The sequence below is a fragment of the Sceloporus occidentalis genome, unplaced genomic scaffold, assembly GCF_023333645.1.
Source record: "Sceloporus occidentalis isolate IW3139 unplaced genomic scaffold, rSceOcc1.0.p SCAF_21, whole genome shotgun sequence".
Lineage (NCBI taxonomy): Eukaryota > Metazoa > Chordata > Lepidosauria > Squamata > Phrynosomatidae > Sceloporus > Sceloporus occidentalis.
Window position 1 is genome coordinate 8,397,209 of NW_028317001.1, and position 13,755 is coordinate 8,410,963.

Sequence of the window (13,755 nt, forward strand, 5' to 3'; positions counted from 1 at the left end):
AAAACCTTTAGGTATTGTTAAGGTTGGGAAATCCTGTTCGGGGTCACTTCTGACTTTAGGGACCTTACATCCTCCATTATGGGTTTCCTGAAGGCCTCAAACTGTCAACTGCCAAGCGCTACGGTTGAGGTGGCCATTTTGTATTCTGGCAGCCATTTTGAGACTGGCCCATTGTGACCTCAGTCTGATGCTCTTTACCTGAAGCATTGATAGTGTCCCATAGTGATCTCAGGCTGATGCTCCTTATCTGAAGCATTGATAGTGTCCCATTGTGATCTCAGGCTGATGCTCCTTACCTGAAGCATTGATAGTGTCCAATTGTGACCTCAGTCTGATGCTCCTTACCTGAAGCATTGATAGTGTCCCATTGTGATCTCAGGCTTATCCTCCTTTCCTGAAGGATTTAGATGGGACTATTGTCACTTCAGACTGGTGCTCCATACCTGAAGGAATGAGACCGGCCCATTACCTCAGGCTGATGCTCGTTCCCTGAGAGATTGAGACTGTCCCACTGTGATTGCATTCTGATTTTCCCAACCTGAAGGATTAAGATGAGACCATTGTGACGTCAGGCTGATGCTCCTTTCCTGAAGATTGAGACTGGCCCATTGTGATCTCAGACTCAAGCTCCTTGCCTTAAAGATTTAGATAGGACTATTATGAGTTGAGGCTGGTGCTCTTTAGCTGAAGGATTGAGACTGTCCCATTGTGACTTCAGCCTGAAGCACTTTCTCTGAAGGATTGAGAATGGCCCATTGTGACCTAAGGCTTATGCTGCTACCCTCATGCATTGAGTCTGCCCATTTTGATTTCAGGCTGATGCACCTTGCCTGAAGTATTCAGATGGCGCTATTGTGACTACTTCAGGTTGCTGCTCCTTACCTTAAGCATTGAGACTGTCCCATTGTAATCTCAGAATCAGAGAATTAGAGAATCATAGAATTGGAAGAGACCACTGGGGCCATCCAGTCCCCCCTGCCATGGAGGAACTCTCAATCAAAGCATAGTGAGAGATGGCCATCCAGCCCCTATTTAAAAACCTCCAAGGAAGGAGACCAATACACTCTGAGGAAGGAGTGTGTTCCAATGTCCCTCCTAATGTTGAGCTGGAATCTCTTTTCCTGGAGCTTGCATCCATTCCTCCGGTTCTAGTTCTCTGGAGCAGCAGAAAACAAGCTTGCTCCCTGCACAATATAGCATCCCTTCAAATATTTAAACAGGGCTGTCATGTCACCTCTTAACCTTCACTTCTCCAGGCTAAACATCCACAGTTCTCTAAGTCGTTCCTCATAGGATATGGTTTCCAGACCCTTCACTATTTTAGTCGCCCTCCAGTTTCTCAACATCCTTTTTGAATTGTGGGGCCCAGAACTGGACACAATATTCCAGGTGGGGCCTGACCAGAGTAGAATAGAGTGGGACTATTACTTCCCTTCATCTAGACACTATACTTCTAATGATGCAGGCTAAAATTGCATTTGCCTTGTTAGCTGCTGCATCACACTGTTGACTCATGTTCAACTTGTGGTCTACTTAGACTCCTAGATCCCTTTCACACATAGTTTCATTCAGCCAGGTTTCCCTCATCCTATATCTGTGCATTTCATTTTTCCACCCTTAATGTACTACGTTACATTTCTCTGTGTCGAATTTCATTTTGTTTGCTTTGGCCCAGTTTTCTAGTCTATTCAGGTCATTTTGAATTTTGATCCTGTCCTCTGGGGTTTTAGCTACTCCTCCTAATTTGGTTTCATCTGCAAATTTGATAAGTATGCCCCTACTGATGCCATCCAAGTCATTGATAAAGATGTTGAATAGCCCCAGGCCCTGGACAGAGCCCCACTGGACACCCCACTGGTCACTTCTCTCCAGGATGAAAAGAAGCCATTGTTGAGCACTCTTTGGGTTTTGCCAGTCAACCAATTACAAATTCATGTAACAGTTTCCTTGTCTAGCTTGTTTCATTTTTTGTTTTATATACTATTTAATTTGGTTAACGATTAAGGGACATAGCTATGAGATTCTATGATATGGGGTGCACTATAAAACTTTTAATAAGTGACCAAGTATTTCAATCCTATATATACTTATTATCAGACATAACTCCAGAGAATGGTAGCCTTTTGGATGCCAGAAGGTTCCTCTCATTCTTCAGAGCAAGAAGCAACACTTCAGCTGCCTTCTAGAAGATAAAGCAGGAAGGCTTCCAAAAGAACTGAACCCTTGGTCAAGTCACACTCTCTCAGCCTCAGAGGATGGCCATGGGAAACCCACTCTGAAGAAACCTGCCAAGAAAACCCCTTCAGAGACTCCCATAAGGTCCCCATAAGACCTGGAAACACCTGGGAGGCAGACACCAAGAAGAACATTGGGAAATAGGTGCAATCCTTGCCTTGGGAAAGTGCAATGACTGGGCTCCAGTCAATGGAAGTCTTCTTCAGGCAGTAAAGGGAGGTTTATGCAAATGCAGAGTGACATCACTGCTACGGAAGGCTCTCTTGACCAATCAGAGAGCAAGATGAAGGTTCCTATGGAAGCTTCCATGAGAAGGAGATATAAGGCCTGAGAGACCAAGAGACAGTTGGGGGAATTGTGTCGGTTGGAGATCGAGAGAGAGAGTTAAAGAGCGGATCTTGGAAGTTAGTCTCAGAATTGGACGCTTAGGTCTATTTATTATTTTAATAGCTTGTATGAATTGAATATTATATACTTACAAATATTGTACCTGCAAGATTCTTAATCTCTTGTAGGACTTATATTTCAGTTATATTTTGTTATTAATAGTAAATACCTCCTTAGAGTAGCTACTACTCAACGCTACTTTTACACGTGTTTTGGCTCGGTTGATGCTTGGGAAGATCAGTAAAGAAGGAGAAATAAGGTTCCTTAACTGGTCCCAGTGTAGGTTAATGGAAACCCTTTTATAATTCACTGGGTGGAGGCAGCGTGATTTAAGGAAGTTAAGGGTCTGCTGAGCTAAGAGCCATAATGTCTAAATGTCTAATTAACAATTTGTAATCCATTCTGATAGCCTTTTGGCTGAAGAGAGGGGTATAAAATTATTATTATTATTATTATTATTATTATTATTATTATTATTATTATTACAGGGTGCAGTTTGGCTGCTTGGACCACCGGAGATCATCACAGTGAGTCAGTTGGAAAAGCCCATCTCACTCCTGAAAATAAAGGTACTTGAGGAGTTTGCACTCTACGTCTTTCTGTAATAATAGCTACAAAACTGATAATAGCATTTGGGACATTTAGTCTTTAAAAAACAAATATTGAAGATTTAAATGCTGCTTTAAAACCTCTTTCCATCTGCCAGCTTTGCGCTGGTTTTGGGGGGAAATGAGAAAGTGTTGGGAGGGAGGGACTGCCAACAGAATTAGGAGATGCATTGCAGGCTATGGACAGTTTGCGGCCAAGAAAGGTACAAAACACACGGCAGCAATAGTCCATTTTGAGAGCGCTTTAACTGCCCTGGCCCAGTGCCAGGGAATCCTGGGAACTGGAGTTTGTTCTGGCACCAGAGTCCTCTGACAGAGAAGGCTCAATGTCTCACAAAACTACATTTCCCAGAATTCCTTAGCACTGAGCCAGGGCAGTTAAAGCAATCTCAGATTGGATTATTGCTGCAATGTGTTTTGGACTTAGGTGACCCTTGGCAAGTCACAGTCTCTCAGCTTCAATGGCACTGGAGACCCCTCTCTGAAGAAACCTGCCAAGGAAACCCCATGATAAGGTTGCCTTAGGGTTGCTATAAGTTGAAAACTACTTGAAGACAGAAATGAAGAACAGAAGAAAGTCTGCAGTTGTTTCACAGCTTGTACATGGCAATGGGAGGCAGTGTGGTGCAGTGGTTTGAGTGTTGGGTTACAACTCTGGAAGCCAGAGTCCAGTGCCCCACTCCTCCATGAAACCAGCTGGGTCCCTTGGGCAAGAAGTCACACTCTTTCAGCCTCAGGGAAGGCAATGGCAAACCTCCTCTGAACAAGTCTTGCCAAGAAAACCCCAGGAGAGGCTCCCCAGAAGTCGACAATGAATTCGGGGCACTCCACAAAAAACAACAAAGCCTCAAGAAAGAGACAGTGTGGTTTAGTGGATGGAGCATTGGACTGTGAACCTGGAGCCCAGGGTTCGAATTCCCTCTTGGCCACGGAAACCCACTGAGTGACCTTAGGCAGGTCACACTCTCTCTGCATCAGAGGGAGGCACTTGCAAAACCACTTCTGAACAAATCTTGCCAAGAAAAACCTGCAACAGGCTTTCCTTAGGGTTGCAATAAGTCAGAAACAACTTGGAGGCACACAACGACAACAAGAGCAGTAACACCATTAACACAAGGCAGCTAGGTAGAAAGAAAGAAAGAAAGAAAGAAAGAAAGAAAGAAAGAAAGAAAGAAGACGTGGGAGTTGTAGTCCTTGGTTCAGAGGGATTGGTGGGGCCTTAGTGCAGGGCAGGACCCTCCTCTCTCTGGCCATGTGGATGCTGGGAGATCCAGTCCAGGAAATACACTTTAAGTCCCATTGGCAAGAGAAAAGGCTACTACTGCCGTTCAGATCCAGTGTGCCCCAAATCCTTTATGAGGCTAGAAACCCCTTTGTTAGGAAGCAAACACCAAATATCTCAGGAAGGCCCTATATCTCCCAAGGCCCCCTCCCTCCAGGACCTCCTTCCACTCTTCCCCTCAGTCTCTCTCTCTCCCCTGAAGGCCTCAAATGTTAACTGCCAAGTGCTTAGGCGGAAGCAGCCATTTTGTGTTTCAGCTGCCATTTTGTGTTCTGGCTGACATTTTGTGCTGCTTGTGACTGTGGGGAATAATGTTCCAGAACCTTCTCTAAGCCTCAGTTGAACAGAGGCTTCTCTTTCTCTCCTGAGGCTCCAGAGTCAGAAGGAGGCCAGGCTCTTTGGGCCAAAAGGAAGGAAGTGTGTCCCTTTGTGTGCCATTTGTGTCTCTTTTCTGAGAGAGTTTTCTTATTACACAGCTCTGCTCCTTCTGGGGAACATGGGTTTTAAAAGGGATCAGAAATGGGGAGGACAGTTTTAATACAAGCCTTATTATTATTCTTCACAAACATTGGGCCTCTATTCTCCAGTGTTGCTACAAGTGGGATCAGGCTAAAACTGGCCATTCACTGACACAGGTCCTACCATAGAATTGTGGAAGCAATCCCATATGGCCATTCCATGCCTAGTGAGAGTGTTGGGTGTGAGGTATTGAAGAAGCATGCAGCTGTGTTTATGTAGTGAGAAGCAAAATGAAGGCATCTTCCTCTGAGGGTCACTAGGGAGGTCAGGAGGTTTCAACAAATGATGCAACCATTTCACATCTAGCTACGGGGACATAACCAAAGCCCTCTCCAATTCCCCATCCCCTAATCCCCCACCACTCCAAGAAGGAATGGAGTATCTCTTGTGTAGGGGAGCTGCAGTGAATCTATGCTAGGTCCAGGGGGCTTTATTTGATGCAGAGGGAGGAAGGGGATGACCACCTCTGCATCGGCCCAACTAGGCATATGTCACCTGCGTATCTCACCAGCAGGATGATGTTCTTTGTGTCTTTGGGTGCTGCAGTGTTTCTTGCCAAGCCAATCCTAATCCTGGTCCCTTCTCTCAGGAACTTCATCTCAGCCTCCTTGGACACGGCTTTGGGCCTCTCTTTCTGGAATTGACCAAGTGCAGGGCCACAAGGACCCCCTGCCCACCTGATGGCTGACACAGAGGCCAAGCGGAGGGAGTTGTGCTCGAAGAGAAAGAGGCTGTACAACAGCTCTTTGGTGAGTCACTATCCTAATAGCTTCATCTGTGTCACTGCTGGGCCAATTTTTGAAAGGAAGCAAATAAAATACTGTTGGAGTTTGGCAGAGACAGTCCTGGTTAATCCTCTGTCACCTCATTATTTCAGGGGCTTTTAAAAATGTCATGGTTGCTCTCTCCTCCTCCCACTTCCCCCTTCTCAGCTCACTTCAGTTCCTGAGTGCAATGGAGTCTGCACCCCATCAACTCAAAAGTGGGGAGAGGAGAGGAAAGAAGGAGACAGGATATGGCCCTTCCCAGGAGGCTGAAGCAAAAGCAAACTGCTGTGCCCTTCCTAGCTTGTGTGTTCTTCCTCAGAAACAACTTTGGCCATCTTTACTGCCTTCTGGGTTGCTTGTCCACATGTGTCTTGCTTTTCCCATCTATGAAATGTTTGGGGCTATGGAAGAACATCTCTGGATCTAAATATGGGGTGGGCCCAGTGGCCCTCAAGCCCAGAGTGCTCCCCAGAAGCATTATTAAAAATGACGTTTGTCTCAGAAATGTGGCAAGAAATGTCTAAATGCACCATAATTCTTTGGTGGCTAAATGTACTGTATGTGTTTGGATAGTCAGTATCCTAATCCATCATCAATATCCCAGACATGGCCTAAATTATATTATGTATTATATTGAAAAGATTCTAGACAAACTGGATCTCAAAGGCAGTAGCTTTTTTCTTGCTAACAGAATTTAAAGTTTATTTCCTGGACTGAATTCTAAAGTGATCAAATAATATTTGGATGAACCATGTGCTTTCTTCCCCTTTTGCTTAGTCATTCTCTGGATGAGGGCTATTTTCTGTTTCAGGTGACCTTTGCGGATGTGGCGATATATTTCACTGAGGACGAATGGAAACTGTTGACGAAGAAGCAGAGACTTATGTACAAGGATGTGATGATGGAGAATTACGAGAATGTGGCCTCTGTGGGTAAGGAAGCTGACTTCATTGCCTTTCCTATGAAGACTGAGGTCCCTTTCATACTACATTATCATGGCACTATGATTTCACTTTAGAATCATAGAATCATAGAGTTGGAATAGACCACAAGGACCATCTGGTTCAAGCCGTTGCCATGCAGGAAACACATTGAAAGAATACCCAGTAGATGGCAACCCAGCCTTTGTTTAAAGTCTTTCAAAGACCTTTAAAACCCTTCAAAGAAGGAATAATAGTAATAACCAGAATGAGACGCTAATATGCTCTGAGGGAGTATATTCCACTGTTGAATAGCTCTTACTGTTAGGAAGTTCTTCCTAATGTTTAGGCTGAACCTCTTTTCCTGTGCCTTGCTTCCATTGTTCTGTCCTTTTTGAACTGTGGTGTCTAGAACTGGACACAGTATTCCAGGTGGGCTCTGACCAAAGCAGAATAGAGTGGCACTATTACTTCCCTTGTTCTAGACACTATACTTCTATTGATGCAGCCTAAAACTGCATTGGCCTTTGTACCTGCCGCATCACACTGTTGACTCATGTTCAACTTGAGGTCTACTTGGACTCCTAGATCCCTTTCACATGTAGTTTCATTCAGCCAGGAGTCACCCATCCTATATCTGTGCATTTATTTTTCCGGGCTGAGTACAGGACCTTACATTTCCCTATGTTGAAATTTATTTTTTTAGCTTTGGCCCAGCTTTGTCTATTCAGGTCATACTGAAGTTTGATCCATTCCTCAGAGGTATTAGCTACTCCTCCTTATTTGGTGTCATCTGCAAATTTGATAAGTATACCCTCAATTCTGTCATCCAGGTCATTGATAAAAATTTTGAATAGCACTGGGCCCAGGACAGAACCCTGTGGGACCCCACTGGTCACTTCTCTCCAGGATGAAAAGGAGCCATCATTGGGCTCAGCCAGTTAACCAGTTACAAATCCATGTAACTGAGTGTTCAAAAAGGTTTAAATCACTTTAGAATGTTTCTGGTGGGGGGGGGGGATGGTCTGAAACCAAATTGAATGCAACGGGTCCTTGGTGCAAATATCTCAGACAAAAATCATTAGCACATAGCATCTCGAGTCCTTCTTGGCTCTGAATTTCGATTGTGTTCAAAATCCAGTGTACACTACAATCTGAGGGTGACACTTTGAGATGCAGCTCAGCAATAACATAGCAGAGTACGGAAGTAAATAGCCAGATATATAGATATTGGCAATGCACTGACCACTTTTCACACTTAAAAATAAGTCACAAACACAGTTGATTTCATCTAAATCCTTTGAGGTTCTCTATCTTGAGTTGCAAAATAATACAAATATTTGCTAGCTCTCCTCTCTGAATTCCAACATCTTCAACATCCCTTGTACACACAACTCCTATCCTATCCACACCAATCCACATGAGAGCTGCATACTGTATTGGTTGTGAGTCATCTCCTGGTGCCAAACAGCATGAAGGGACCTCTGCATTTAGCTTCCATCATGCCTTGGGCTGTGACTTAGGACTCGATGGCAGTCTCACAGGATATGATGACACCCGTCAATCAAAGTATTTTTGCACATGTTTAATGGAATATTTTTTCAACAGTCCTTTGTCTGAATATCTCCTTCTAGTGATTCCCCTAAGGTAGACCCCCTCCAATCTCTTCTTTGTTGACTCTTATAAGTAAATATACAATCGTTCCATTGATTTAGGGCCATAAACAGCAGGGTCATGCTTCAGTTACTCACAGAAACTTTCTTAATTTTATCTCTAATAAGGAGGGATGAATGAGGGCTAAACCATGGGGTAATACCCTCCTCTCTTAACTCTGATTTTCAGTCTCATCTGTGCTTGTCTTTCTTTACAGAAGAACACTTGAGTCATGAGAGAGTCCACAGAGGAAAGAAGTCACATAAATGCCAGCATTGTGGGAAACATTTTGCTTACAAGTCAATCCTTGTCATACATCAGAGAGTCCACACAGGAGAGAAGCCATACAAATGCCAGCATTGTGGGAAATGTTTTTCTTGGAAGTCATACCTAGTGAAACATCAGAGGGTCCACACAGGAGAGAAGCCATACAAATGCCAGCATTGTGGGAAAGGTTTTTCTTGGAAGTCACACCTATTGGCACATCTGAGAGTCCACACAGGAGAGAAGCCATACAAATGCCAGCGTTGTGGGAAATGTTTTTCTCGGAGGTCACACCTAGTGACACATCAGAGAGTCCACACAGGAGAGAAGCCATACAAATGCCAGCGTTGTGGGAAATGTTTTCCTCGGAGGTCACACCTAGTGATACATCAGAGAGTCCACACAGGAGAGAAGCCATACAAATGCCAGCATTGTGGGAAATGTTTTGCCTACAAGTCAGTCTTTGTCATGCATCAGAGAGTTCACACAGGAGAGAAGCCATACAAATGCCAGCATTGTGGGAAATGTTTTGCCTACAAGTCAGTCTTTGTCATGCATCAGAGAGTCCACACAGGAGAGAAGCCATACAAATGCCAGCATTGTGGGAAATGTTTTTCTTCCAAGTCATACCTATTGGCACATAAGAGAGTCCACACAGGAGAGAAGCCATACAAATGTCAGCATTGTGGGAAATGTTTTTCTCGAAAGTCAGACCTAGTGACACATCAGAGAGTCCACACAGGAGAGAAGCCACACAAAACCCAGTAGTGAACTAATGTTATTTTTGTCATTAAGGATTACAAAAAATATATGTTCAATCAAGTGGTGCTAAGAATAGTCCCTTGTGATTTTGCTTGTAAGGTTTGTCTATCTATATGTCTATGTTTTAAGGTTGTATTTTGTTAAGTTTGGGTTTTTATTGGTAATAGTATATGTAGATAATTACTTTGGCTTGTAAATTGTGGGTTGTGGTATAGTTTAGGTAGCTGGGGGGGGCTGGGATTTGTTATATATGAGTTATGGGAATGATAGCTTTTGGAATTTGTGGCATGTTGGCTGAAGAAAGTTGGAGGTCGGTATTCAAAGAAAGGGCTAGTTTGTGGGAAATGTGAAGGGGCCTTGTTACCTGTGGGGCATAGACTGTGGGAACTGGAGGTGGGGGCTAGGTTTGGAAGAGGGTGATATTTTAGGTTTTGGGGTTTTAATATATTGTTTGGATTGGAGTGGACAGTTCTGGCTTAAACACTGAATTTCTATGTGTTCTCAATAAAGTTCTTTGCTATTTCAACACACTGGAGTCTTTGATGCACAGAAGTTCTGAATTTGCCCAAAATTGAACCTTTCTTCGCTCCTCAGTCCTCAGCTCCATTCCCAGCCATAACAACAGCAGAGGCAAATACACACACACACACACACAAACACACGATACACAGAGAGAGCTTTATTTCCAAACCAGAGCCTTCCTTTCCTGACTTTCCCTCCTGAGTCCAGCTCTGCACCTTGGGCTCCATTGCTGTCTCCTCAAAGGAAGAAAGGAGGGAAGGAAAGGGAGGCTGCTGAATCCCTGGCACATACCTTCATTTCCTGCAAAGACCACCAGTAGAATAAGCAGCAGCATCTAGGCCTTGGCAATCCCTGCGCATGCTGAGGAGGGGTCTTTGGGGGCATCTGTGTATGCACAGTCTCAGCCCCTGAAGCCATTGCTGCCCTCACAGTCTGTTCTGAGGGAGGGAGAGAAGTGGGGAGAGCCCTCATTCATTCAGAGGAATGGCTGGAGGGTCTTCTGGGGGCCCTTGAGGGGTTATAAGAAGGAAGGAAGCCCCTCTTCTCCCCCAAAGAAAGGCAAGGGGCTTGTCAGGCTTCCTCTCCCTCTTTCCTTTCCTACCCCTCCTCGGGGGATTCCTTGGGGCCCAGGTGTTTGGGGGGTTATTATGATAAAAGGGGGCAGAGGGGACCCTTGGAGAGAGGCATGACCATGGAGGGGAGGGGGATCCAAAGGTAAAAAGGTCTTTGAGGAGCTCCCTCCGTCCTGGAAGGTGGGGCAGAGGAGAGACCCTCCCTTCTGATTCCTCATTTGGAGAAGGGTTTTGTGCCAAATAGAAAGCATCATACAGGATAGGGTTCAATAGCATTGGAAGCAACATATTTTTTGGGGGGAGAGAAGTTTTCTCTGGAGTCCTGGGGGAGGGGAGAAGAACCAAAATCTAAGCCAAAGCCAAGAGAAGGGAGACAGGGACCTCAAAGCTCTGGCAATCCACTGGCAATTTGGGAACTAGGCTTAGATGCCCACAGGATCCGAATTGGGCACCCCCTCACATACTTACCTTTTCCCTCACAACAACCCTGCAGAGGAGGACCAACAGAGAGACCCACAGCCCCAGAAACACCCCCCTTGGTTCTGGGAGCATTCTGAAAGGGCCTTGGATTCCCCTGAAGGGATGTTGTTATTATTATTATTATTATTATTATTATTTCTTTATATTCCACCTTTTCTCAAAGGAATCAAAGTGGATTACAGTAATAAAATAACATACAATTTCAGAAATACAAATTAAAATTCCAAACCCCCAACCCTCCTCCCAATTATAAATGGGTCATTTTCTGAAGGCAAGAGGGGAGGGCAGGAACGATACATCAGTAACAATTTCCATAACAGTAATAAATAATAATAATAATAATAATAATAATAAAATTTATTTATATACCGCTATTCCATGGATCATAGTGGTTTACAGCATAGTAAAAACAATTTAAAAACACAATATACAATAAAATAACAAGATAAAAACAACAGTACAATTACAAGGCTGACAGAATGGAAAAACGTCACATTCAGGGGGAGAAAAATAACACCAACGTTCATGGGGGGAATGCCTGACGAAAAAGGTAAGTCTTCAAGTTTTTCTTGAAAACGTCAAGGGAAGTGGACATGCGGAGCTCATTAGGGAATGTGTTCCAGAGTCTAGGGGCTGAGACAGAATAAGCCCTCCTTGTGACAGCGTAGCAGACATCTGGAACCGTCAACAGATGTCTTTCTCCTGATCTAAGAGTGCGGGGCGGACTATATGGGGAGAGGCGGTCCTCCAAGTACCCTGGGCCCAAGCCATTTAGGGCTTTATAGGTGATAACCAACACCTTGTATTCGGCCCGGAAGCGAATAGGCAGCCAATGGAGAGCTTTCAGAACAGGTGTTATATGGCTGGCCCTGGAGCAACCAGTGACCAGCCTTGCTGCCATATTCTGCACTAATTGAAGCTTCCGAGATTGGTACAAGGGTTGCCCCATGTAAAGCGCATTACAGAAATCTAGTCGAGAGGTTACCAGAGCATGTACAACGGTTTCAAGGTCCCCCCGGTCCAAGAAGGGTCGCAGTTGGCATATCAGCCAAAGCTGATAACAGGTGCTCCTACACCTGAGATGTAAGGTGGAGCAACGAGTCAAGGAGCACCCCCAAACTGCGAACCGAGTCCTTCACAGGGAGCGTGACCCCATTCAGGACAGGTAGAAAAACTTTCTTACCTGGACCAGGAGAACCTATCACCAGTACTTCCGTTTTCTCTGGATTCACACTGAGTCTGTTCTCCCTCATCCAACCCATTACCGACTCCAAGCAGGCATCAAGAGGAGAGATGCCATCCTTAGTTACTGCATCAGTCGGACACATAGAGAAGACTATTTGGGTGTCATCAGCATACTGATAACACCGCGCCCCATGTCTCCGGATGATCTCTCCCAGCGGCTTCATGTAAATGTTAAATAGCATAGGGGACAAAATCGCTCCCTGAGGGACCCCAGATGTAAGGGCCCTCTTGTCGGAACGACAGTCCCCCAGCTCCACCATCTGGAATCTGCCCGAGAGGTAGAAACGGAACCACTGCAAAGCAGAGCCCCCGATACCTAACTAAGGCGATCCAGAAGGATACCATGGTCAATGGTATCGAAGGCCGCTGAGATGTCCAAGAGCACTAACAGGGACACGCTTCCCCTGTCCATGCCCAGACGGAGATCATCAACTAAGGCGACCATGGCAGTCTCAACTCCATAGCCCGCCCGGAACCCGGTTTGAAATGGGTCGAGATAATCCGTTTCATCCAGGAGTCCCTGAAGCTGAAAGGCGACTGCCCTCTCGATCACCTTCCCTAAAAATGGCAGCAGCGAGACAGGCCGATAATTATTCCGAATTAGGGGGTCAAGGGAGGGCTTTTTTAATAGAGGTTTTACTATGGCCATCTTTAATGCAGATGGAAATTGCCCATCCCTGAGAGATGTATTGATGATTTGGTGTAACATACTAGTCACAACCGTTCCCCCTTGAGCTGTCAGTCATGAAGGACAGGGATCGAGAGAGCAAGTTTTCTTCCTAACACTTCGCAGAATCCTGTCCACATCCTCAGTATAGACAAACTCAAAGTGATCCAGTTTAACCAAGTCCACGGAAGCTCTGGACACCTCTACTCTATATTCTGAACTAATGCTGGCATCAAGATCAGCCCTTATCCGAGAGATTTTATCCGCAAAGAAGTTGTTAAATTCGTCACAACAGCCTTTAGATGGTTCCAGAATAGGGTTCGGGGCAGGGGGTAGCCGAGGGGGACTCCAGTAACGATGGCAAGGGTAAGGGTCAGGGGGAGGGAGAGGCATTCAGTAGATCTAATCTAGTCTGGAAAGGCCTGCCAAAGAGATCCGTCTTAATAGCCTTCCTAAAGGCTTCCAAGGTGGAAATATGTTCCAGAGCTTGGGAGCGGCTGAAGAGAAGGACCTCTGGGTCACTGCTGAAAGTCTGGTCTTCTTGAGTTGTAGCAGGTTCTTCCCAGAGGACCTGAGTCTCCGGATGGATTGTATGGGAGGAGGCTCTCCCTCAAGTAGTCAGGACCCAAGCCATGGAGAGCTTTACGGGTTAAAACCAATACTTTGTATCTTGTCAGGAAACTAATGGGCAGCGAGTGGAGGGATTTAAGAACCGTTGCAATGTGGGCAGTTCTAGAAGTGCCCATAACCAACTTGGCTGCCATATTCTGTACCAATTGAAGTCTCTGAACTTGGCACAAGGGTAGCCCCATGTAGAATGTGTTACAGAAGTCTAGCTGAGAGGTGACCAGCACATGTACTACTGTTTCAAA

At 45.1% G+C, this 13,755-nt stretch overlaps 2 protein-coding genes across 2 annotated transcripts in view; one reads left to right on the top strand and one right to left on the bottom strand.

The window, feature by feature from the left end:
* The window catches only part of LOC149301541 (uncharacterized), a 193,894-nt gene that overhangs the window by 13,792 nt on the left and 166,347 nt on the right, over positions 1-13,755 (bottom strand). The window lies entirely within an intron of this gene.
* LOC149301542 (uncharacterized) overlaps positions 1-13,755 on the top strand; it is a 35,927-nt gene that overhangs the window by 3,444 nt on the left and 18,728 nt on the right. Inside the window, exon 2 of the mRNA XM_089484233.1 lies at positions 8,514-9,400. Within this exon, the coding sequence (XP_089340359.1) occupies positions 8,514-9,400 (887 nt within the window). The remainder of the gene's footprint in view (positions 1-8,513; positions 9,401-13,755) is intronic.